The sequence below is a fragment of the Mustela nivalis genome, assembly GCF_964662115.1.
Source record: "Mustela nivalis genome assembly, chromosome: 11".
Lineage (NCBI taxonomy): Eukaryota > Metazoa > Chordata > Mammalia > Carnivora > Mustelidae > Mustela > Mustela nivalis.
In genome coordinates this window covers 51467883-51493114 of record NC_139030.1, presented here as the reverse complement: position 1 = coordinate 51493114, position 25232 = coordinate 51467883, and the positions used below count along the sequence as shown (strand labels likewise).

The 25232-nt window shown below is 36.1% G+C and overlaps 1 protein-coding gene across 2 annotated transcripts in view; it reads left to right on the top strand.

Annotated features, from left to right (window-relative positions):
- The window catches only part of XIRP2 (xin actin binding repeat containing 2), a 77281-nt gene that overhangs the window by 29046 nt on the left and 23003 nt on the right, over nt 1–25232 (top strand). For both annotated transcript variants that reach the window (XR_014300605.1, XM_082690940.1), the window contains exons 3-6: nt 918–1055; nt 23647–23757; nt 24146–24218; nt 25073–25203. Coding sequence is in view for 1 of the 2 variants with exons in the window: in XM_082690940.1 (XP_082547066.1) it covers nt 918–1055; nt 23647–23757; nt 24146–24218; nt 25073–25203 (453 nt within the window). In the remaining variant the exon portion in view is untranslated. The remainder of the gene's footprint in view (nt 1–917; nt 1056–23646; nt 23758–24145; nt 24219–25072; nt 25204–25232) is intronic.

The following is a 25232-nucleotide window of genomic DNA, read 5'->3' as shown; positions in this document are numbered from 1 at the left end:
CATAAGATCTGACAAGGCTCCTCAGTGTTTTTCAAGTTGCTCCAAATGATGTCTGTTGAATAAGGCTTTCTGTTCTGCAAAATGCCTGTAGTAGCCTAGAATCTTTCTAAGCTTAAACCTTCCAAGCTAAGTCCTGCGGTATGCCACTCCCAGAGTAGTTTTTCTGCCTGTCCTTTCCTACTCGGGATTAAGACAGACAGCAGTCATTAAGATAGATATGGTTTCAAATTCTAGCTTCTACTCACACTCCAGCAATGAGAACTTAACAAGCTGCCTTACATGCTCAAACCTCAATTTCCCCATTTTAAAATGAGAATAAATGCCCATGTCTCACAGAATATGGAGAAACATCAAATGACAAGATATATGTAAACACATACAAACCACTCAGCACTAGTATTAAGTAGCTGTTACTATGACTGATATTGACATTTTTGCACAAGAGAGGCTTATTTTATTCATCTTTAGTGGTTTGAATACATTTTGGAATGAGTCAAATTTTTTAATATTCTTAATAATGCGTTGTTTATGTAGATGTTTGGGATTTTAATGACAACCTTACTGTGAGTTAAAATTGAATCCATTATTCTAATTTCTTCTAGTCTGTGTATTATTAGAGAAATACATCCTACAGGTCTCATCTCCAGATATCAAAATCTATCTGAGATAAGGAGAATTAACTCAATATTTTGAAGTTCCTTCTGACTTTATATCAAACACTGATAAATGAGAAAACAACATGGAGAGATTATTTTTTATTAAGACTTTCTGTAAGGTCCTACTGAAATAATTGTGCGTGTTCACGTTTTTTAATATACCACCCATTAATAATTGTCAACTATAAAAAATAATAACTTATAAGTCCCATCTTGAGCAAATACAAAGCTGAATTTTCCTTTTTTCTTAAATTGTCTTAGATGATGGAAGAATCTGGAATGTGCACGGTGCCTGGTGGTTTGGCCAGAGTAAAGAAACAATTTGAGAAGGACAAATTTGCTTCTTCTTGTAATACCTTGTCTCAGTACCAATACCAGCACCACAACAGATCTGAGCAGGTAATGTGACTGCAGGTAAATGGATAGAACACTTGTGTTCTCATTTCTGTGCCAAAGCAGAAAGACTCCTGTTTGCTGGTACCTTTATTTTCATTACTCATTAACAAATATTGTAATTTTAAGATGCTTTAGAAAATCATCTTTAAAGCATATCAATGTATTGATTTGCTTTCTTGGAGCATTTTTTCATATTTCTAGGAAACCATGCTGGAATATTTTTCTTCTCCACTTCTCATGTTTCAAACATAAATGAAAATTAAATAGCCTGGGTTAGTCAACAGGTAAATAGAAATGTTGAAGGCCACGTTTATATTGAGCCTCTGCTTCTAGGTTATAATTCATGATAAACTATCCACTGCTTGTTTTTATAGATTAAATATGAAGCATTATTTAGCTGATCGTTGTGGTTAGTTTTCTGTTTTCTTTAAAATCATCAAAAATTGAGTAGTAGAACCCAGATGTTACATAAAACTGCATAATGCAACTACTATATTTTATCTTACATAAAAGATTTTCCTCCATTTCATTCCTCCATTATCATAGATCACCAAATATTGTCATGGGTTATAATGATTTTTGAATGTGAGAATCTCAGTAATAAAACCCATTAGACTGAGCTCGGCACTTTGAAAAATAGTAATTGCACTGTAAACAGCTGTATTTAGGTCCATGTTTTCCATGAGGAAGAGAGTAACTGGGGTACTTCTAAAATTTTGTAGTGGAAGATAAAAGGTGGGTTTTTGTTCATTTGGTTTTTGTTTTAAGAAAAATCTTTAGGATATTTGGAGTTACCTATGTTTTTAAAATTAAGGCAATTGTATCATATAATGTGGGTGGGGGAGGGAGGGGAAGATTATATCAAGCAGAACGATTAAAAATCTGATATGTGAAATAGTATTTGTTCTCTTTTTCTGGCTTTGTCTGAGAAGTAAAAATTGCACAATATAAATAGCTCGATGAATTTAGGGGAAGAATTAACTTTGCCTAAAGGAAACAAAATGTAAATAAGAAATTAAGACTAGATATATTTGTGGTCTAATATATAGCTGTTGCAGCAACACAGGAGTCTCTAAGTGAGTCAGTTGTGTGTTTGCTTAAAACGGGTCAACAATACAAAATGTTGTTAGTTATCATTAATAACTTAAGTAACAAATTCCAGATGGAAATCTGTGTATGGACAGATCCTTTGTTTTGTGAGGAAACATAGTGAAAGAGTGTAAGAGCTATGGGATTTGTAGATCTGACTTTAGAGCCCCCCCCACCCGCCGCACCCCTCCACCCCGCCACCTACCAGCTAAGTGACACTAACACAAGGACACCTTCACCGTCATGGCGCTGGGGAGTCCCTCAGGGCAGCATTCTCAGAGGCGAGCGGCACTTAGCTTAATGCTTTGCTATCATCATCTTGAAATTCTTAATACTTTTAGAAACAGGGATCTGGGCCTGGCATTCTCATTTTGCTCCAGGTCTGGAAAATTATGTAGTCAGTGCCACATAGACCAAATTCATCCCCTCTCAACTCTCTGTTTCTGATTAAGATGGGGGTATCTGAAGAAGGATTTGTCCATGTCATGTGGAGGTCTCATATGACAAAGAGCAGTTTCCATAAAGTATTTCATTATCCATGAAACCTGAAGTCAGTTAGGACTCCTTAATATTGCAAGAGAGAGAAAGCCCAATCAACATTGGCTTAAGCCAAGTGGAACATCATAGATTCACAAACATGCAGTCTTGTGGAAGGGAGATCTGGTATCCACTCCAGTGATATATTGGAGCAGCTGGCTTGTACCAAGCCTGTGGTTATTAAGTGTTTAGGAATGTTGCAAACCAGATAATGTCAGGTTAATAGCTTGAAATCCGCCACAGCCAGAGTATTTGAAATAGAGAAATTGGCAAATACAACAAATCAGGAATATTCTTTCTTTCTCTCTTTCTTTCTTCCTTTCCTTCTCTCCTTTTTATCTCTTTTTTTCCTTAAGAACCCATTGTTAAATATGTATTTCCTTACTATTAATGTATGGTCTCAACAATGTCCCTAGCATAGTAGTTAAGAGCATAGAAACCGGAGCCAGATTACTTGCGTCCAAATCCATACTCCTTCATCTATTAGTTGTGTGACATTAGGCAAGTTCCTTAGCTTATCTGTGCCTCAGTTTCCTCAATTATAAAGTCAAGATTGTAATAGTTCCTACCTCATAAGTTTGTTAAGTGGATTAAATGGATTATATTTGTAAAGTGTTTAAGGCTATGCCTGGCCCATTGTAAGCATAACACAGTGTGTATTAAAAAATAGTAAGTATCACCTTCAACATATTTCTTTTCTTTTCTTTCTTTCTGTTTTTTTTTTTTTTTCTTAACCTCACTTCTTCTGGGCTGGTCCCATTCTCACCCAGGTTTCCCCCAGATAGTAGTAAAAAAGATGCAGAGAAAAAGTGAGATCTTTTTCCCAGAAGTTTTGGGACCAAGCCTTACTGCATCTAATTGACTATAAATGGAACACTCACATTCTTCCTAGAACTAATTGCTACAGCTGGGGGACACTGATTGGCTGAAGCCCCTGTACCTGTTGACCTAAGTGGAAGTTCTCGGCATTCAGTTATCAAGGGAAAATAAATGGATGCTGGGTAAAAGCACAACCCACAGCAGCAACATATAAATGTTACACACAGACACACACATACACACACACACACACACACACACACACATACTATAAGCTCCTTGAGAATGGAATCTATTATCATATGCGGTATTCCCTCCTCTGGAACATGAAATATTAATGCCTATAAGTGTAATAAATAAAACCATGCACTAGAAGTCTGAATATCTGCAGGACCCTGGGCAAATAGTGACCTCTCTGAACTTCAGTTTCATTATCTACTTGTAGACATACTAATAATACGCAAAAATTCCATGGGGAACGACTAAGCCTTGGTCATGATGCCATGTAATATAAATAATATATCAAGGAAACATGTTAGAATAAACTAGTAATTATCTTTTATTGAACTGTATGCTGAACTCTGTGGGAAGATGAAAGAAAAAAAGTCATCTGTACTTAAAAAATAAAATGACTAATTTATAATCCTTATTACAAATTTGAGACACACATCAAATTTGATTATAGAGGGGAAAACATAGAAAATCATGTCTTAGCTATTCACTTAAACTTTTACAGCTATCTAATGTATTCTAAAAATTGCTTCTCTTATCAGTGGGGATTGAGGATCTTTACAGGTAAAGGCAGATAGTTAATTCTGTCTTCCCAAAGATGTTGTCCACCCAGATGGTATTTTCAGTCTGCTTGTTGAAAGTACTTGAGATTTACCTCTCTGCTAAGTCTGCCCTGGCAAAAAAAAAAAAAAAAAAAAAATTGTTAACATATAAAAACTAATACTAATTTGAATATCAAATTTAATTAGACTTAAGAAAGAGCATTTGTTTTGAATTTCTGACAGTATTTGATGTCACAATTACTAATAATCTTACAAGGTGTAATGAGTTCAATCTCCCTCTCTCCTTTCTAATATACTAAAGTCAGATGTTTCAGGGTAATTAGCTATTTGGTAGTCGTTTGGGAGATGAACAACAGGGCTAGACAAGTTTTGGAAATTAAGCTATCTCTCAGGTTAAAGATCCCTCCGTCTGCTGATTGATCTAAATATATTACCAGACTGCCTTTTATTCAAAAAGGGATTCTGAAATAGAAAAAAAGAGGGGGGGAGGTATAAAATATAGGAACTTTATTTATGCCGTCTGGGATAATGTCCTATTTATATATTCTAGACTTGTCATGCTTCATGGTTCTGCCTGTTTCAGTTTCACCACTGCTAGCCTGTGGAGAATCCTTATGTAAATTAGAAATAGCGGCCACTCTGGACCATCAGAGCCACTGGGTGAGGGAGGCGTGGGGCGAGGGTTCAGCTTCTTAAAAGAATGTGTTGAGGAAATGTTATTTAATCTTTTCCCGAATTCTTTTTTTTTTTTTAAGATTTTATTTATTCGTCAGAGAGAGAGAGAGAGATTGAGCACAGGCAGACCAAGTAGCAGGCAGAGACAGAAGCAGGCTCCCCAGCGAGCAAGGAGCCCGATGTGGGACTCGATCCCAGGATGCTGGGATCATGACCCGAGCTGAAGGCAGCTGCTTAACCAACTGAGCTACCCAGGTGTCCCCTTTTCCCGAATTCTTAGAAGGGTGCCTTGAAATACACTGCAGAAAGTATTAGAATGCATGTCTTATTGATGTGAAACAACCATCATCTCTTTTCTGAGTTCATTTTCACTTGCCTATACTATGGTTTCCGTGTTTTCAAGACTTTCCTTTCCTTCTTTTTTCTTTTTTAACAGCCTTATTGAGATAGAAGTGGCGTACCGTAAAAGCCACCCATCTTAAGCGTACAATTCGGTGGCTGTGTAGTGTCTTTACAAAGTCATACAGTGTCACTGCTATCCAATTTTACGACATTCCCTGTCACCCCCAAGATAAACCTTGGACTCATTAGCAGTCTCCAACATTCCTTTTTGTGCCATATTTTCACACTCAGGATTTGACCTTCATCTTCTCACTGGAATGTCTTTGTTTTCTTTCCTTCATACTTAAACCGTCCTGAGTAGCTCTTTGCTTAATTTTAGAGTCCTGGAAGCCTGTACTCTTCTGAGGTTGCTTGGTTTGGTTTGGTGTTTTCTTTTCTAAGTGGCTTAAGTGGGAAGGAGCAGATGGAGCCCCCCAAATTTTGGAAGTAATCAGTGCAACACAGCACTTAGGCGACTGCTTTTATGTGAAAATGGCTACACCAAATCCATGTCAAGAATGTGAGGTCTTCCTGACCGCTCCTGCGGCCGCCCTTCACGTGGGCCATGAGGAAGCTGCAGGCCAGTACGCATCTTTCTGTATCTATCTACTGTCTCAAAAACCCAAATGCAAACATTAGCACTCTGTAAAGTTACATGGATTTGAAACAATCCCTAGACAATTTTAGGTTGATAGAAAATATTTTTGACAGCTTGTGACAGATATAAGCTGACATCTGTGTGTTTTAGACTCTTTAAAGGTGACCCATCATTATTTTCTAGCAGACTAAACATTTTTCATCAGGGAAATGTCCACATTGCAAAGCATTTCTCATATAAGTGCTTTAAACCTACCTTTAGCTTTCTGCCGTGTACGTAATTCTTCAAAGTCGTAGATTTCTATTGACAGCCCCAATCTAACCTAAATCTCTATCAACAGATAAGTTTATAATCAAAAGTGCGTCTCATATTCTATTTTAATTGTGTATGCTATTTTTTAATAGTATTTTTAAATGACTCTTACAACTTAAAGTAGCATCATGCGAACAGGAATCCAGAGTGATGGGCAGGCCTGCTGTCTCCAAAGCCAGACAGCCCAGGTTAGAATCCTCTGTGTTAGCCTCCTGATCTCTGTAAAATGAGGATGAAGTAGCGAGTGTGTTTTAAGAATAAAATAAGGTGCTCCATGTAAAGTTGTTAGTAAAATGTCTGTCATATATGAATTGTTCAATAAACACCAGCTATTATCATCAGCAATATTTCCGCTAAAGCTAAGAGAGCATAATCAGGTGCTAATTATTCTCAAAGGAAAATATGATTCATAAACATTTTATGTATATGTAAAAAGACAAAGAAGGATAACATTGCTCTATGCCTCACAACTCACACACTTCAAATTTTTTTTTTTTTTTCCTAGTTCTTTGGCCCTTGGAGACAGAATCATTTCCTAGGAGCTCATTAAGTAATTAAAGATTAGTTTAAAATTAACATCTCTCTGAATGCTTTGGGCATCTGTTGTTCTGAAGTAGTCAGTAACTTTAGTGCATATTTTAAAAATTATAATAACAGGTCTCCTTCTGAGGAAAAAGTGATTATCCCCCACTCTAGGTAATGACAAGATGAGGGCGATCTCTGGGAAAGCCAAAGAAGGGAATATGCATAGGACATACTTTACACAGGTTCACCGCCGCCCCGGGATGCCGTTATGAGTAAAAGCATGTTTTTTCAAGTGGGAGCAAATGAATAACATAGCATTTGCTTTTGAAGACTGCTTTATTCACTGCTTTCTTGTGACATGATGTACTGAGAGGAAAATATAATTAATATATGAATTGTATCAGGCAAGAGAGAAAAGAGCCTACCCTGCTTGAATAAATGAGAAAAAGAGAAAGAGTTGAGGCAGTGTTGATTTTTTCCATCTCTGCAAGGGCTGTAGCCTCTCAGCTCGTTTTAGTTGATATGTGGAAGGGAGAGGAAAACATTTGTAAGGGGTAGAACCTACCTTGTGACATTTTCTGGTTTGTGCTTCGAAACAATGAAGGTAAAATACATTCCACCAGTTGTCTGAATAAAATATAGTAAGTGCTTTTTTCAACATCAATGCTAATATGTACAAATAATAAGAAATAAGGACCCCTATTTGCCAGAGAACCATTTCTTTCCTTGACACCAGCCAGGCTATCAGCCTGACCTTTCTCCAGTGAATGCACATAAATTTCCCACTGGCCAAACCATTTAAACCATCTTCTACGACTCTTTCTCAGTGCCTATTGTGAGTGAGCTTTGGTACTGAAAAGAACACAATAAGATTAATTTTTGAATGCTGAGTTAGAATCAGAAGACCAAGAGTTTGCTAAATAAAGCAAGCAATAAAACAATGGCCTCGACCAACTGAGGTCTATAACCCACTAACCATTAGGCCTGTACAAGCTGGTTTATGCAGAATTTGGTTCACTCAAGTTATTTATTAATCAATACATCCTAGTTCCTGTTACCATACAGCAAACCAGCTTTGCCCTACACTAACAACTCAGTTTCCTTTTTAATTCAACAAGAAGTAGCAATGCAAACTTTGATCCAGTTGTGGGTTCGGAGATGCACACTTGATAAACTGAATTTTTCACCTCTACTTTTACATTCAAAACTATCTGTGTTACGTTCATGATTGGACATTTCATTATTGCTTTCCGCACCTGTGCCCTGGCTGCGGCTGCCTTGCCATCTTGCCACCTGTGACCTTGCCATTAACTCAATCTCCACCTGTCTCTTCTCTTCCTATCCATGTCTACCTTCCTCTGGTTCTGTAGGTCTTGACAGAAGCCCATACTTTTTTCCAGAGATACCAAATCGAAAAGAATTCTATTCTGTAAAAACAATTCCTTGCTCAAGTTGCAAGGTAAATTAACCACAGTTAGTACTACTCACACCAATTACAATGAAGACAAAGGCAAAAACACAAACTAAACTCTGTAAGAAGTTGTATTTCTCAGGATGTAAGAAAGAAAGGCTTTTTCTATGGGTCCCCCAAACCCTGATTCCATTATGGCCTGCATGAGCCTGGTTCATCTAGAAGTATGCCCCACCCTCCTTATGAAGCCCCTATTCCATGCTTCTACCGAAGCTTCCTGTTTGGGGGTGCAGCAATGCAGTGGTGGTGGGTCTCCAATGAGTCCTCTGTCCATCAGTTTCTGCATCACCCCCAACCTGAAGCAGGATGGCTTTTCAGAGCCCTTGACTTGTCCCCTCCCACCTCTTTCTTCTCTGACGAGATAAGGATTTAGAATGAAACCATTCTCCCTGTGAGGCTGAGACAGGGACGGAGTCTCTGAGGGAGCTCAGGTCCCCTGAGTCACTTCAGCCCTCAGTAAGGTTAGACCCTTAAGTGTAAATTAATAAAGGAACTCCCCAGGCAGCCCAGGTCATTCTGATTAAGTTGTTCTGGCTTGCGGTCAGGGATGGGGGAATGGTACTGCTCTTCGGGTCTGTGGAGAACAGAGAAAACAAAAGCATAAGGAAATCATGGTGAATATAATAAATGTCAGTCAGCCAAACAACCAATTTACCTGTACCCAAACCCTGTTAGCTCCTTTGTTAATTTCAGACACTATTGAAATACTGTTATTTGTATATATACATTTATATTTCAATATTAAAATTAAACTAGATAATGGTATAAATGAACTAAGGAAAGATACATCCAAATTCTTAAGGAAAACCAATTAGAACAAAGATAAACTAAAAAGTGAATGAATTTATTAGTTTAGGCCACACTAATGTACCAATAATTAACTGAAACTGATACTTAACTTCTTATTATTGTAATATTTTATCAAAAAAGCTTTAATTTTATAGGATTATACAGTCTGTACACCTAATGTCTCTTGAGTTTGTACCTTTGATATTTCTATACAGTTATTATTTTCTGAAAGACACGGGATTCAATTGCAAAGTGATCAACTTTATTAAATAACATAGTAAACTGGCTCATAGTCATTTGGCCCTTCACATAACTAAAGCAATGTGTCCACTTCCCCCAAGACACGAGGTATGCCCAAAAAGTACAATTAAGACTAATGTCTGTGATCTACCGACATCAACAGCATTACTTTGGAGCCACACACTGTAACTCTCAACGGCGGCTGTCTCCAGATGAAGTCGATGGTAATTACTAACTGCCTGCTGAGGTGTGACCATAAAGCCTTCCTCATGGTCCCTTTGCAACTTCCAATTTCAGCTACTTTCTGCAGAATCGGTTGGTATGTGAGTTCTCCCTGCTACTGCAGAGAGGGATTCACTCCTACCTCCCCTGGACAGCACTGCAGGACAATCCAGTGCATCATTAAAAAGGGAAACTCATTCTAACCCTGGCAAAATATTTGCCTTGGTCCTTTGTGGAAACTCTGTCCTCTTGATGAAATAACGCAGTCCTTCTGGTGTGTGCAATCAGCCTGGGCTCCTTTCCTATGCCATTAATAATTAAATGAGCTAATCTGCCTGGTGACTTGGAGGGGATGCGAAATATGATCCTACAAAGGGTGCCCTGGCACTATTTCTCAGGCTGTCAAAGCCTGGGGGTTAGTAGAAAAACCCGCTAAGTAAGACTGAGTTGCAAGCACAGACATAAGTGCTTTCAAAAAATCCCGAACTGGTTGCTATTCTTTCTAAGATTCATCTTACTTGTGTTCCAAAATAGAATTTGTAGGAGCAATGTTTACCCCAATTATTGGAGTACCGCTACCACAGCTTTTCTTCTTAATGGTATTGTGGGTTTCTGTAAACCTATTTGTTCTTATAGAACCCATTTTCAATTTCATTTGCAGAAGACAAGTGCACTTACAGATACACCCTTCACTCCTTTCAAGGAAAATGAATTGGGATTGCTTTCGGGGAAAAGGAGTGGTATTGTTTGTTCTTATCTCAGGGCCCAGGGATGTTGAGAGAGGGTCACCAGAACCCTTTCCCACAAAACACAAAATCACTGCCCAGAGTTTCCTGTTCCCAGGGATCCCCCAAAGTATCTGATGTTGATGAAGAGGTAAAAGACAGACATTGGGACATGATGGAATTTTAGGTCATCGTGTACTTACAGGAGGTGGGAGCCTCAGAGGGAAAGCTGGAGGAAGGAATGTGTTGATACAGCCTCTCCTTCAGTTTGAAGTCTCATATTAGTTTAAAAGTGGAAATGTGCTCTTTGTATAATTATACTTAATAGAATTCTCAAATATAGAAACAATACATTATACTAATTAAAGGTGCTTTATTTTTGAATTGTTAGAATGGCAAGCTACGGGATTTTAAGTTCACAGACTTTGCTAGTTTTTGAGGAGCAAGGAAAATTATAGCAAAAGAAACCTTAATGTAACAGAACCATTATGCTTATAAAACTTGTAGAAGGGGCAAAATATTTTTTGCACAGTTAGTTTTATGAAAATGGGTGTTTTCTGTAAGCACTTGACATAAGAATATTAGCTCTTTCTGCTTCTTCTGGATCTAGTATTTCTCTAAATAAACCCATCCTCATGGGTCTTTGAATATGATTAGATCGAGATACGTTTGTCTATTCTTTTGCATGTTCATTGATTAGTTCGCATAATTACAAACAAATTAGTATACTCCCCTCCCCACCCCCACCCCCACCCCCAATAACCTGGGAAAAAACAAGGCCTGAGAAAAGGAAGCGATGTTAAAACATTCTGTCTTCAGAACCATTCTATTGCAGAGATAACTGTTTCGGATATTGCTTGGGAAATTTATTTTTTGCAGTTTCTATGCAGATCTCAAGATCACGGCACAGGGAATAAGATCACATCTTCTTCCAACAGCCTTGTTCTTTATCCGTCTCTGTCCAGAGTCATCTACCATGGAAAGGAGCAAGTTATTATCTCTGTAGGAACCAGCTGAGGCTACTTCATTTCCTACCCCATCAGGACAAAACACATTGTAGACCAGCCACCAAACTGATACCAACAGGGGGAGCCAAGTGCTCAATCTATCTTCCTTCCCCCTGGGAGAAATTACCAAGAGTGCTAAAGACATCATCCTGCATTTGAAATCCATTTCTGTCTTCAGAGTACAAATCACAAAAATTTAATACTAGAATTCATATCACATGGTATTCAGACACATTTTGAGGAGATCTGGGGGAACTTTGATGAAATCAGCCCTTTAGGTTGGGGTTCATTTTGTGAGCCTTTTATCATAAATATTTTGTGCCATTATTCTACAAATATCAACAGCTCCCCCCAATTATATTGTTTTATTTTTTTTCTTTTAGAGGATTAAAAAAAGGAGTTTTCCTTTTTTCCACTCAACTCCTTTTCCTTCATGCTCTTATTTTTCTAGACCTTTTCCATTACAGGAGGAGTTATGATATATCATGACAAAGTGTACCATCAAGTCTGGTTATGGAAAACAGACAAAGAAAAGAAGCAATAATTTGCAGGGAAGAAGGAATGTGAAAAAACTATGCATGAGAGAATTACAGACACATACAGATCTACCTTTTCTATATCAGAACCAAATGCAAATATGTTTGTATGTATGTGTGTATTGTTGTTGTTTTTCAAAATGTGACGTCCTTGTGAACACTTTCTGCCACAAGGCAGTTATCCCTGTGGTAACTTTTCTCTACACCTCCTGCTTAAAACCTAAAAAGTAAGAAGGATCACGAGGCCCCACTTTCATGGTTCGTATTAGTACTGAAAATCAAAATCAAGAGAGCTTTGACCCTTCTGCTCCACGGGAGGTTTCTGTCCTCCCTGAGCTTGCCTTAGGACACCTATGTTACCATTTGACAGGTGTACTGCCCCAGCCAAACGTAAATATGTTGATTTCTTCCTATAAAAACAGTGGTGAGACAGAGAATATCTTTTCACACAAAATGCAAGTTAAATCATTTAATAATCATGGGCTCTGTGTTTGACACTTATGTTCAATATAATCTCTCTTCTTATCATCTTGAGATAGGAGATCAAGTATTTATCTGAATATTTGAAGTAAGTTGTAAAGACCTATCATTCCTTTTTATCAATGCCTGTTTGAATCTCATCTGCTCTGATCCATCCTTAAAAACAAACCTGATCTTCAGTTATGAGCCTCCAGCAGGTGGGTAGGTTTTCTGTCATTTACAGTGCACCGGTATTTATTAGCTTATTTGGGAGGACTTCTATTACAGATCAGAGAGTATGTCCTTAAATGTCATCTGATTTTTTTTTAATAAGTCTGTAGGAGTTAAATAGCTCAATTTTTTAAATAGTTGTTGATTTGTTTTATGTAAAATGAAACTACATAAGCACGTACTTAAAGCAAATAGTCCTTGGTCCTTTTTAGTAAGAACCTCTTTGCAATTTTGAGACCTCTTAAACTCCTGGCATTGATTTTTTGTATTTGTCAAACCTTTGCATTGATTACCAATATTAAATTGATAGAAAAGATGTTTCACTGAATCACCAGCCCTAAAAGAAAGGAAAACAAATGTGTAGTTACCTGGTATAGTAGTGAAAAAGATATTGTAGTGAAAGACCCAGTGATTTTTCAAGAGTTAAGATACAATACAAATTAGTGTACATGATTATTAATTTTGAGTTTCTTTGAAGGACTCTCAGAATTATGCTGTTCTTCAAGGTATTTAACTGGTTGAGGATAATGGCTTTCCTTTTCTCTTGTCTCTACCTTAAACACACTCTAAGCATATAATAAGTGCACATAGAATATGTCATTTACTGCCTTTAGGTGTTAAAAACATTGGTTCAAAATAGCTGGCTGATGGAATTCTTATGAAAACATTATATTCGTGGTGTATGTTTGGTGTTTTTAAAATTGTGTATCATTCTTCCTTCCATCACTTTTGTGTATAATCAGCATGTAGATTTTAAGAACAGTAGAGTTCTAAGGAAATGAGGTTTTATACAAGTGTGAAGTGCCTTGTACATTTCCTGACACGTACAACACTCAATCCATGGTAGCGCCTCATCTCTATCTCCTTCAGTGCTTCCCCACTTTCTGTCGCAGCAGATTACAAATGAGGATTCTAAGTGAGGCTGAAATTAGTTGTAACTTATTTACCTGATTTCTCACTTGAATTGATGACAAACTCCAGCTATAATCTAATATCCCTGTCTGCCACTTCAATCTCTTTTCATTCCCCATGTTGCTAGTAGATACATTCACGAGTGAAACTGCAATTAGTTAACCTTTTATTTCCCCCCATTTTTCCTTTTTCCTTTTGAAGAAAACCCAAGTGATCAGAATAATTCATTTGTAGCTGTAATTGATAATTACACTCCCTTGTTTGCACAGATAATCTTGAAATGTTTGCATCGGCGCCAAATCCACTTTATTGTGTTTCTTCCCTCTGTTTGGATTTTATATAAAGATTTAAAATGTCATTCCTCCCAGTGAACAAGACTGATGTTCACAGAGACATAGAGGGACAATAAAAGGAGGAGGAAAGTTTGTATAACAGGAACTCTTTCCAACCTCTTGGCAGGCCAATTGTACTATCTCTAAGTCTTCCTATATGTCCTTGTAGTATCACATGGAACATATATGGCCAAGAAATGGGCCCAAATCAATTCCATTATAAGACATGAATAGTGTTTCCTACTATGTTATCTGTTGTCAAAAATAAACACCTTTACTTAACATTTTTAGCTGGTTTCCATTTGGTTAAGAAGACCTCAGTGTTCATGAATTACATTATTATAACAAGGGTAATAGCCACTTTTCACTCTTTTTGACATTCGAAACTCCTTCTTTACTTGGGAATGCCTCTTACCAATGAGGCAGAACCAGCCTCCATGAGGAGAAGCTGCAAATACCACACACTTAATCTCCTAGGCTTCCTGGCAACTAGGACTCGGATATATGAACTAGATTGTACCAATCAGATACCCCCAAATCAGACTTTGCATAAAGAAATGAAGAAATGACATGAGAAGCAGGGACTATGTGGAATTAATCTTAATTATGGCTGGTGGCAAGAGATTAACAGCATCCAATCTCAAAAAGTAACTATTCTAGAAGCAACATCCATTATGTAGTTTTGATAACTTCAGCAATGAATGTGTCTGGTGTTCAGTGACAACAGCGTGGGGTGCGTTCACCAGATGGCTCTGCAGCATTATTCAGCTCTGTTACTGACTACAAAACCTCCAGGTCTTGTTTTCTGAAATCTGGAGATTCCATGAATTCCACTCCCCACCTCTGCCTCTCAGTTTCTCTTTAACAAATTATCTTTCCTGTTTAAATCGCTCAGATTCTGATGTTTGAAACTGGGAGCTGTGACTGGATAAAAAAAAATATATATATATAGCTAATACATAAATCTTAACATTCTTAATTTATTGTCTAAATGATAGTCATACAGTAGGATCTTTAGGAAAGAGCAAGTGTGAGAAGAAACACATAATTGTGGATTAAATCACTGTGAACTGACTGTTCACTAGGTATGAGTTCATGAAAGATGGACTGAATAGGTGATCACAAAGCCACAGTCTGGCCATGTCTCTGTAGAGTATTTCCATGTGTTAGCAACCAGAACGATTTGGAAGAGTCCTAATGTGCACAGGCAGCTTTTTGTTTCTTTCTCTTTGAATAAATCCCCCAAATCCACTACATCTCTGGTGGGGAAAAAAAAAAATGTATATATTAGAGCTTGTTTCTTCTTTAGTTTCTGGGCTTAGTTCTATAATGAAAAATTCATGGTAAAATTTCAATAGTAAAATTTATAGACAGAGTCAGAGACAAAATACTTTCATCCCTTTTTTTTTTTTTTTTTTTTTGCCTTTCTTACCTTGTAAATAGCTGACACAAAGTAAGTGTGCAATGGATATCTGTTACGTAAAGATAGCAAACACTAATGTAACACTTGAGTCAGGTGTTCCCTTACTTCCTCCTCATAACAACCTTCTGACATAGGCACTATTATTTTTCCCTGATTAATCCTTTTTATTGGTGGGGGAGGGTGGAGAGGACGGGAAATGGACATGTTGGAGGGTTAAGTAACTTGCCCAAAGAAAGTGAGCAGAAATGATCCCAACTCAAGAAGGTTGCTTCTGGAGTCTATGCCTTGTATTTTTTTAATTCGGCTGATAGTCATTAAGCACCCACCATATGTCAGGAACAAAAATTCAGTGATGTGTATATTATTTTGCTCTCAAGGGGCTCACTATATCAGAGAAATAGACATATAACAAATAATTAAAGCGCAATTATTCTATGATAGAAAATATAAATGAGAATTGTTGGGACACCAGGAAGTGATAAACTTTACTCTGAATGAAAGAAGGCCAAGGAAGACATCTAAGAGCAGAGAATGCTCCAGCTGAGACCTGAAATAATTTTTCATGAATACAGAATTACATTCTAGGCAAGAGGAGCACCTTATACAATGGGTAAATAGTATATCTGTGAATACAATGAGGCAAAACTGTGGTATGAAGCTGGAGATGTAAGCAAAGCCCAGATAATAAAGAAAACTCTGTGTTATGTTAAAGAACTGTTATTTTATTCGAAGGCAATCAGGAGCCATTGAAGAAACTTAAACAAGAGAGTAAGATGAATAGATCTGCACTTACGAAAGATGTTTCTGGCTCTATAGTGTTGAAAAAAAGGGGGTCAATTTAGGTGGAAGAAGGAGAGTTAGGAGACTACTGAAATAGATTATACAAGGACTTACATGGGTCAGAAGTTTAGTGGAAAGACTGCATTGACTTGAGAGATAATTAAACATAGAATTAGTAGGGCTTAAAAACCTATTGGATATTGGCAATATAGGGTGGTAATAAAGAGGCAGAATTCTTCTGTTTCTCTATTTCGGTTTGCATTAATTAACATAAGATACATGTAGCCTCTGGTTTTCTTTTTCTTTAAAATATTTTCATTCTTCTTATAAGCTTTTTATCTGTCATTTCAGTGTTCCTTGAGACTCAAAGTTTTATCCTTTTTTATTGTGCTTTTATGTTTATTTATATCCTTGTGGCACTTTGGTTTTAAGATGCTTTATGTCTATGTTGGATTGAAATATTGGATACGTATGTGTATCTTTAACACACATCTACATAAAACTTCCAGAGGGCATCCTTTACTGCAAATTGAATGTTTTTATGTATCCTGCTTTTTTAGTTTGTCAAATAAATATTGTTATTTATATAACTAATATGTTTGATGGCCCAGTTGAGAGTACATCTTTTATATGTTCTTTTTATGGATCTTCAGCATTTTTGGATGCAGGGATATGGCTCTATAAATAATATTTTTTGAAATGAAGAGGGCAGTCAGAGTTCTAGCAGTTAAAGCTGACATTGTTTATTCAGAAATCTCTCTTTGAAGTCAAATATTTCTACTTTCAAATCAAGTATTTTTTATTAGAAAAGATAAGTTTTGCTCTTAGTAGCTAAACATGACCAAAGCCTAATTATTTTCAGTGAAAAAAAAAAGTTGTAATTAATTGAATGATAATACTTCTCCCAGAGATTTATGTAATAAAACTACATAATTCATGTACCTTATTTATTACAAGTCTTGCCTCAAGAGAATTTCAAGCTGAGCTTTTTTATTCCATTAAATATATATGAATACATTTTTCTGTATTGCAGAAATACAGAGATAGATGGATAGAGAGATGACTGATAGGCATTTAAGTAGATTGAAATTTAGTTGTAGAAACTTTTATTAAAACAATTCTGACAATGCCTTACACAATGTGATGGAGATAGTTGTTTGGTACTTAGGAGCTGTTGGTTGAATAAATGAATAGGTGAAGCTGTATAGCATCACTTATGTTTAGGGATGCAATGGTTTCAAAGGAAAATGTCACCACCTTACGTTTTTAAGCTTCTTTTAATGTTTTGCATCATCAGTCTCTTTGGATCTGACAAGTCAACTAGTACATGCTCATAGATTTACTACTGAGCCAAATGAAACTGGAGGGTTCACTTCTGAGTATATTGAGTTAGACAAAGAATCGGGACTTACAATTGCTTGATTCTTCTTTCCACTTGATATCTTTCCCTATTTGTATAAATTAAAAATTAAGATAAAGTATTGTCTTTCATTGTCATCATAAATATCTCAACTTAATTTATGTCATAGTAATTCTGCTTAATGCATTCTGCTGTTTCTAGATGACGCTTGACAACACTTCAATTTCATCAACTCAATGAATACTAATTCACTAAAAAGAAATACAAACTAGTCTGTTTAATACCATGAAGAGGTTTTTTTTTTTTTTTTAAGATTTTGTTTATTTATTTGAGAAAGAGAGACAGCAGGAGCAGGGAGGAGGAGCAGAGGGAGAGGGAGAAGCAGACTCCCCGTTGAGCAGGGAGCTCAATGCAGGCCTCGATTCCAGGACCTTGGGATCATGACCTGAGCTGAAAGCAGATGCTTATCCGACTGAGCCACCCAGGCACTCCAGAACCATGAAGATATTTTTATAAAAGCCTATTTGAAAATATATTTTTCTATTTTGAAAGGTTCTTTCCCTTTGTGTATGTTTGTTGTCTTTGTGCATGTTTTGGTTTCTTGGTACAGGCTTCTCCTCCCTCTAATGATGCCAGTTACTCCTTATAGCATCACTACACTGCTCATATTCATTCAAAGATGTCCTGATCCCTAGCAATGTCTTCAAGAGGGCTCTTTCTGAGAACTTTGTAAAGTGATGGACATGTTATTGTTATACACATCAGCTTCAGTAATTTCACCAACCAATTATGAAATGTTCAGTATCAAAGACTGTTAGCTAAAATACTAAAAACCGTAGAATTATGCGGGAAAAATTTAGACTCTCAATTTTTAAACTAGATTTAAAATTATAAAATGTTCATACTCTTGGAAAAAAATATGACTATTTGCCCATGCACTTACTCCTTGATATTTAAGGCTGGCGTCAGGGAGGGGGGGCGGCAGTCATCTAGTATCTGCCAGGATGCTAAAACTGAGATTTGAGGATGCATGACTTCAGTTAAATGAGAGATTCATATTGTCAAATAATGACTGTGAAATGTGATAAGTACGTAATAAAGATTTGTACTGACAGAATGGAAATACAACAACAACAAAATAAGCAGGAATAGATGACTTAGAAAAGTCAGGAAAGGTTTTATTTTATTTTTAAGATTTTATTTATTTATTTAACAGACAGAGATCACAAGCAGGCAGAGAGGAAGGCAGAGAGAGAGGAAGGGAAGCAGGCTCCCTGCTGAGCAAAGAGCCCAATGCAGGGCTCCATCCCAGGACCATGGGACCACGATCCAAGCCACAAGCAGGCAGAGAGGAAGGCAGAGAGAGAGGAAGGGAAGCAGGCTCCCTGCTGAGCAAAGAGCCCAATGCAGGGCTCCATCCCAGGACCATGGGACCTCGATCCAAGCCAAAGGCAGAGGTTTTAACCCACTGAGCCTCTCAGGCGCCCCTCAGGAAAGGTTTTAAACAGAAAACAGTTTTTGAGCCATGATTTCAAAAATGTATAGTAAATGTAGAAAAGCCTTAACCTGAAGCTCAAACCCTAGGGAAATCAGACTGTGTATTGTAAATTTTTAAAGAAAATTTTTTAAAAATAAAGAAAGTCCATGGCCAAAGAAACAGGTTTTAATTTGAATATATCCAAATCTAGAGAAACACAATACAATAACCAGAAATAGTTATGTTCATCACTTTAAAAAAATTGCTTATTCTTTCAAACCTTGAATCTGCTGACAGTTTTGGTAACGTAAATAGTACATTTTTGGTATTGTTTATGTCTGTTTGACAACGATGCAAATAGCATTAATACATCATAACTATTCCTAGTTTTATTAAAAATGAGATTAGTGATAGGTAAAATGGCTGAATTATTGGCATTGAGCATGAACTGTTTTTTCCACTCTAGGGAGGCAATTACTCCATACTATTCTACCAAATTTTTATCATATTTTTTTTTTTATTGGGTATACTTCCAAAAGTCACAATAACAGTGAGTCACCATTTTAAAAAAAAAAAAAAAGGGTTCTATTCTTTCCTTACTCGTTATGCTACAATGAGTTTGAATTTTTATTGGTAGGAATATACAGTGCCTTTTCCGGTACTGATAATAACAATGACAAGTTGGATAGGCAGAACATGAAGTCTTTTCTGTGCTGGAGAAATCTCCTTAGAAGTATATGTCAAGGACACCTGGATGGCTCAGTCAGTTAAGCATCTGTCTTCAGCTCAGATCATGATCCCAGGGTCCTGGGATTGAGTGCTGGATCAGGCTCCCTCTTCAGCAGGGAACCTGCTTCTCCCTCTGCCTGCTTGCTCTCTCTCTCTAATGAATAAATAGATAAAATTGTTTAAAGAAAAAGAAGTATATATCGAGGATAGTTTTTTTGTAAGATACTTGTCTAACATATGAGCTGACATCAGATTGGTAAGAACTATATAAGCATCATATTATTTTGAGATTATGCCACATTCTCTTTGTTAGACTCCATATTAGAGCACATATATCATCTGTTTCTCTTTCTATAAATGGGTGAATGAGATGAAAAAAAAAAAAAGTTTCAGTGTGATTTAGTGACTTACCCAAGATTACAACATACCTCGTAGAGGAGCGAGTTAATATAAAATCTTGTTTCTGACTCCTGGTTGATCCAACTTGTAAACAAGACTGCATTTTGTCTCTTGCAGCCTGAGCTATACTTGAATTTAATATTCAAGAACCAATTTTATTAATATTTTTGTGTGAATTTATGTATAGTGTTCTTGCCAGAATTCTTTTATTACATCTTATTTGTGTAATTTGATTTCTCTTGAGCATTATGATGATCCATCCTTTTACCTAACCCTGTTCTTTTTAGACACCAGCCACTGAGAAGAGTGAAAGTCAGATTTAAAATCCAAGCTCACTCATCATATGGTTTTGCTTATTTGTGGAGCATAAGAAATAACATGGAGGACATGGGGAGATGGAGAGGAGAAGGGAGCTGGGGGAAATTGGAGGGGGAGATGAACCATGAGAGACTATGGACTCTGAAAAACAATCTGAGGGTTTTGGAGGGAACAGGGGTGGGAGGTTGGGTGAGCCTGGTGATGGATATTGTGGAGGGCACATATTGCATGGAGCACTGGGTATGGTGCATAAACAGTGAATTCTGGAACACTGAAAAGAAATTTAAAAAATAAATAAAAACTTAAAAAATAAAATAAAAATTTTCACAAGTTCAAAAAAAATATTCAAGCTCAACTAGTTGCAAAATATGAAACACCATAACAATAGAAATAAAATCTTGGCATATTTTAAGAGAGATTTTATATAAATTACAGCAACCTGGGGGCAGTAAAATTGATATGTTGACACTAACATACCAAACTCACATAGCAATTACAGTTCTATTGAGTAATAGCACAAGTAGAAACGCTAGCTAAATTTATGTACCCTGTTACTGTTCATGTTGTGTCATCTCTTACAAGAAAATATATTTAGATAGGATAGGCATGGATTGTTTTTACTGAAGTAGATACACATTCAGTATAAAGTGCCCAAAAAATAACTTTCAAAATATGTCAAAAATACGTTTATTTACTGTTTTTTACTCCCAACGTTTGCATTTGTCTTTCTCAATGTACAGATTCAAATCACTAACTCTAGTCTTTCAGTCTGATAATAAGCAGCAAGTAAAAGAAACTAGAATTTCTATAGGTTCCAGGCAGGCTTTTTTTTTTTTTTTTTTTTTTTTTAATACCAACTTGTGTTACTTAGCAAATGATGGGAATAGTGACCAGCTTAAAAGTACATATCCCAGGTAAAAAAGTTGGCCATTACTTTGTTCCAGCAAGAAACTGACTCACATGTTGGAATATGAACCCAGGACTGTCAGATCTTTAAAGTTTACAAAAGGAGGCAGAAGTCTTAATTTTTATAAGTAATAACTTATTTAAATTTAACTTATTTAACTTATAATTTAAATTCTAATTTAAAAGCACCAACTGGACCAAATAAGCATGTCTCTGTGCCATAGCTTGTCCCATGGAACTGTAAGTAGAGGCATGATTCTGTAGTAATGATCATGGTGCACTTCATTAAGAACCTTCATACTGGTCAGGTTCCCACTGCCCTTTGTCCTTTCATTGTCTGTTTAATCAGCATCATAAGAAGGCCATAGAATATTTCCATCATATCTTTATAGATGGAAAGGCTTCTCACAGTTGTAAACAGTTGTCACGGAAAGAATTATTATTTGTGCTCATGCATTTTCAGTGATTGTTATTGTTCCCTACAGTCTAATGTTACTGATACCCTTAAGTAAAATTTGATTGTGCAAAGCTTCCTATAAATCAAACTTTGGTTATTTGAACTTAAAGGAAAGGATATGGATTATTTATTTTCTGTACTCCCTCTTGAGAAAGTAAAGTACACGACTAGCTCATTGTTTCATCTCATTTCTAGGACATTCTCCAACAAATAGAAGATTCAATGAAAATAATTTATTAATAGAAGTTTGCTAATTTAGTAATCCACTAATTAAGTAAATTTTTCCTTGGCACATATGTATGCCAAGCATATTATTAAAAATCATTTTATATATGTGGATTATTAACTCAGGCTAGAAAACCATTCTGCTTCAAGGGGAAAAAAATTACACTGGTATTCAATTTAATGAGATACAGTCTACATTTTTTCAGCCTTATTGAGGTATAGTTAACAACATTATAAGACATTTAAAGTATACATTATGCTGATTTGATATATGTATACATTGTGAAAGGATTTCTAGTTAACTAATACATCCAATGAAATATAATCTACTTTCTAAAGTATAAACATACATTTTGCCTTCAATTCTCTGTAGAACTTTTAGGAAGATGCCACTGTTTTTCTTAAGTCTCCTTCCTAGAAAAGTATAAGATCAGATCGAACTATGTATCTCTAAGCAGATGTTTTACGGCTGCTTGGTTAACCAGAAATTATACCCTGTATACTGAATACTCTTAGGGGGTGACGTCACACACTACAAGCCCACTAAAAAAATAAAATAAAAACAAAAAATCAAGGTCTTGTTAATTTTAAATTTATTGTTGGTTTAAAGGACTAGAATTTGACAGCTCAAAACTTTAACTTTGTGTAAAAAAAATTAGTGCTCCTATATGATGAATAATAATGGACATTTGCTCACCTGACTATTCTCTACAAAGGCAAATTTTTTAAAAATCATATCTCAAAAATAGTGTTTGATGGTAAAGCAGATGAAAGTGAATGCCCAACTTCAAACAAGTTCAGTTTCATGGGTTCTTGAAGAGTAATCTCTTCATATCCTTATTTTTTGATGTTAAGATTTTAATAGAATATGCCAAGTGACTCATCACATCAATCAATCAATCAATCAATCAGTCACTCATATACTTGTATCAGATCACAGTCTCTAGTAACAGCAGGACTGGATCACCAAAATAAAGAGGAGCTTCAAAGCATCCAAATCAGCCAGGGTCACCTGTACTAACTTGAATAAAATCAAAAGTAGCCCCATGTGTGAAGAGAGAAAAATACACATTAACATAATATGGTCTCTTTATGTTGGTTATAGTCTTCATTTGAACTCTGGATGTGTCATCAAACTAGATGGCCAAGTTGAAGACTGCAGGGTCTTTCTGTAACCTGAAAAGTTGGCTTGTAAATAACAAAATACATTTTTTTCATCAAGGATTTGCATTTTTGAGGTTCATCTTTCTTACATTGCAGCTCACTAAGGGTAGTGAATAATGATTCCTAAAGATATTTATGTCCTAATTCCCAAAAATCTATGAATATGTAAATTATATGCAAAGGAGCATTAAGATTGCAAATAAAATTACAGCTGCTGATCAGCTGACCTTCTGACAGGGAGAGAATCCTGGATTATTCAGATTGGCCCCATGTAAACACAAGGTTCTTAAAAGTGGAACAGGGAATTGGAAGAGAGAATCAGAGATGGCAATGAGAGAAAGCCTCAGCCTGATAGAGTGGGGTCATCAGCCAAGGAAAACAGGAAGTCTTTCAAACTGCAAAAAACAAGGATTGAATAGATTCTCCTTTAGAGCCTGCAGAAAGGCATACAGACCTACTAACACCTGTCAAAACCCCCAGTCAGAGCTTCTGACCTACAAAGCCATAAAATATTATGTTTGTGCAGTTATAAGCCACTAAGTTTATGATAATTTGTTACAGCAGCCAAGCAAACTAATACACTGAGGAACTTCCATTTTTTAATTAATTTTAATTTTATTAAGTTTTTCCATTAATTAAAAAAGTTAACATTTTCAGACTTTTCTTAAAACATTGTATATTTCTTTATTCATTTATTTTTAGGAGGTAATCCATAGTAGCCAGGTCGACATTTCAAGAAACAGCCAGGAGACGGAAAGAAATGAACAAGAAGTTTCCAAAACACACAAAAATGATGTTCTTGGAACAGAAATGGTAACTACTTAGAAAGACAATACTTTCCAAACAGATTACAAAGCTGTGTGGAAATTCTTACCTTGTTGTAAGCAATTGCTTTTAATGTCCTTTATGTGTTTAATATCAATATATATCAATGTTGATTTCTGTACTTTGGAGTTGACATTTTTTAAAAAATAAAATGAGCATCCTAAAAATATGAGTGCACTTTAGATGTTAATTCATATATATTATTTTACAGCATGTGCCCATGCATAAAAATAAGGAATAGAAGTTTAATTAGCATCTCTCAATGTTCACTGAAGTCTTGAAAGAAAATCACTGTGAAATGAAGAATATATGTATAGTACTAAAATAACTGACTTCTTAGAAACAATTATTGATTTAAAATTATCTTTAAACATAGGCCTCTCATCTTAAAAAGCACACTGAGGAAATAAGCCAAGCTTCTCAGCTCCATCAGTATGTTCAAGAAACAGGTGAGAATCTGTTATTATTGGTCCCCAATATACCTTGCTCCTGCTGATGTGTCTGTGTTTGAATGGAAGCCTTCCAAAGCACAATCCCTCCCACTGAGTACATTTAGTAACTATGACTCATGGTCCCAAAGGGGACAGAGTAGTATTTCTATATATAATTAGGTTCTGTGTGTGGTAATAGATGCAATAAGCTTCTGAAATAGTTCACTGCCCATCAGTCTTATGAATTCATCCTAAAAGCCTAGAAGGTGGTATGCCAGCCACCTCTGAATTGCTTTTTGCCTCAGGGACCTAGAATAAAACTTAATGTTTATCAAGTTCCCTGGGAACAGAAATGTTATCTGGATTGTATTGCTTCTAATAACGGATTTAAACACTTCTAAATTCAGTTTTGAGACCTACAGATATGACATTAAACTACAGACAAATCTGTGCAAGTTTGCATAAGACCCAATTTGTCTTGCCTATAAAAGGGGAATGAAAAGCTTTGTTGCCTTGAAGAGCTACAAAGGATGATTTAAGCCAGTTGTGACCCAATCATTACTTGGCTCTATCTATTTTGGCTTTATTTTGGTTTTCCTAAAAGGAAGTAGGTCTTGAAACTTGAAAAATATATACAATTAAAATAAGTAACAGTTTCATCACTTATGACTTCCTATCCAGATATAACCATCACCACTGTTCTTCCTATATTTCTTGACATATATTAACTTGTGTACATATATTAACCATATATACCTTGAACCTTTTTATTTAACATATATTGTGAGAAGCTTCCCATAGTATCATAATTTTCTTCTCAAACGTCATGTTTATTTGTTATATAACACCCTGGTATTATTTTCTGTTTGTAGTCATTGATACACCTGAGGACGAAGAGATTCCGAAGGTTTCAACTAAGTTTTTAAAAGAGCACTTTGAAAAGTCTGCCCAGGAAAAGGTCCTTTATTCTGACAAAGAGATGACCCCAGCCAAGCAGAGTAAAGTAAGACAATTTCTCTACATAGAAATATG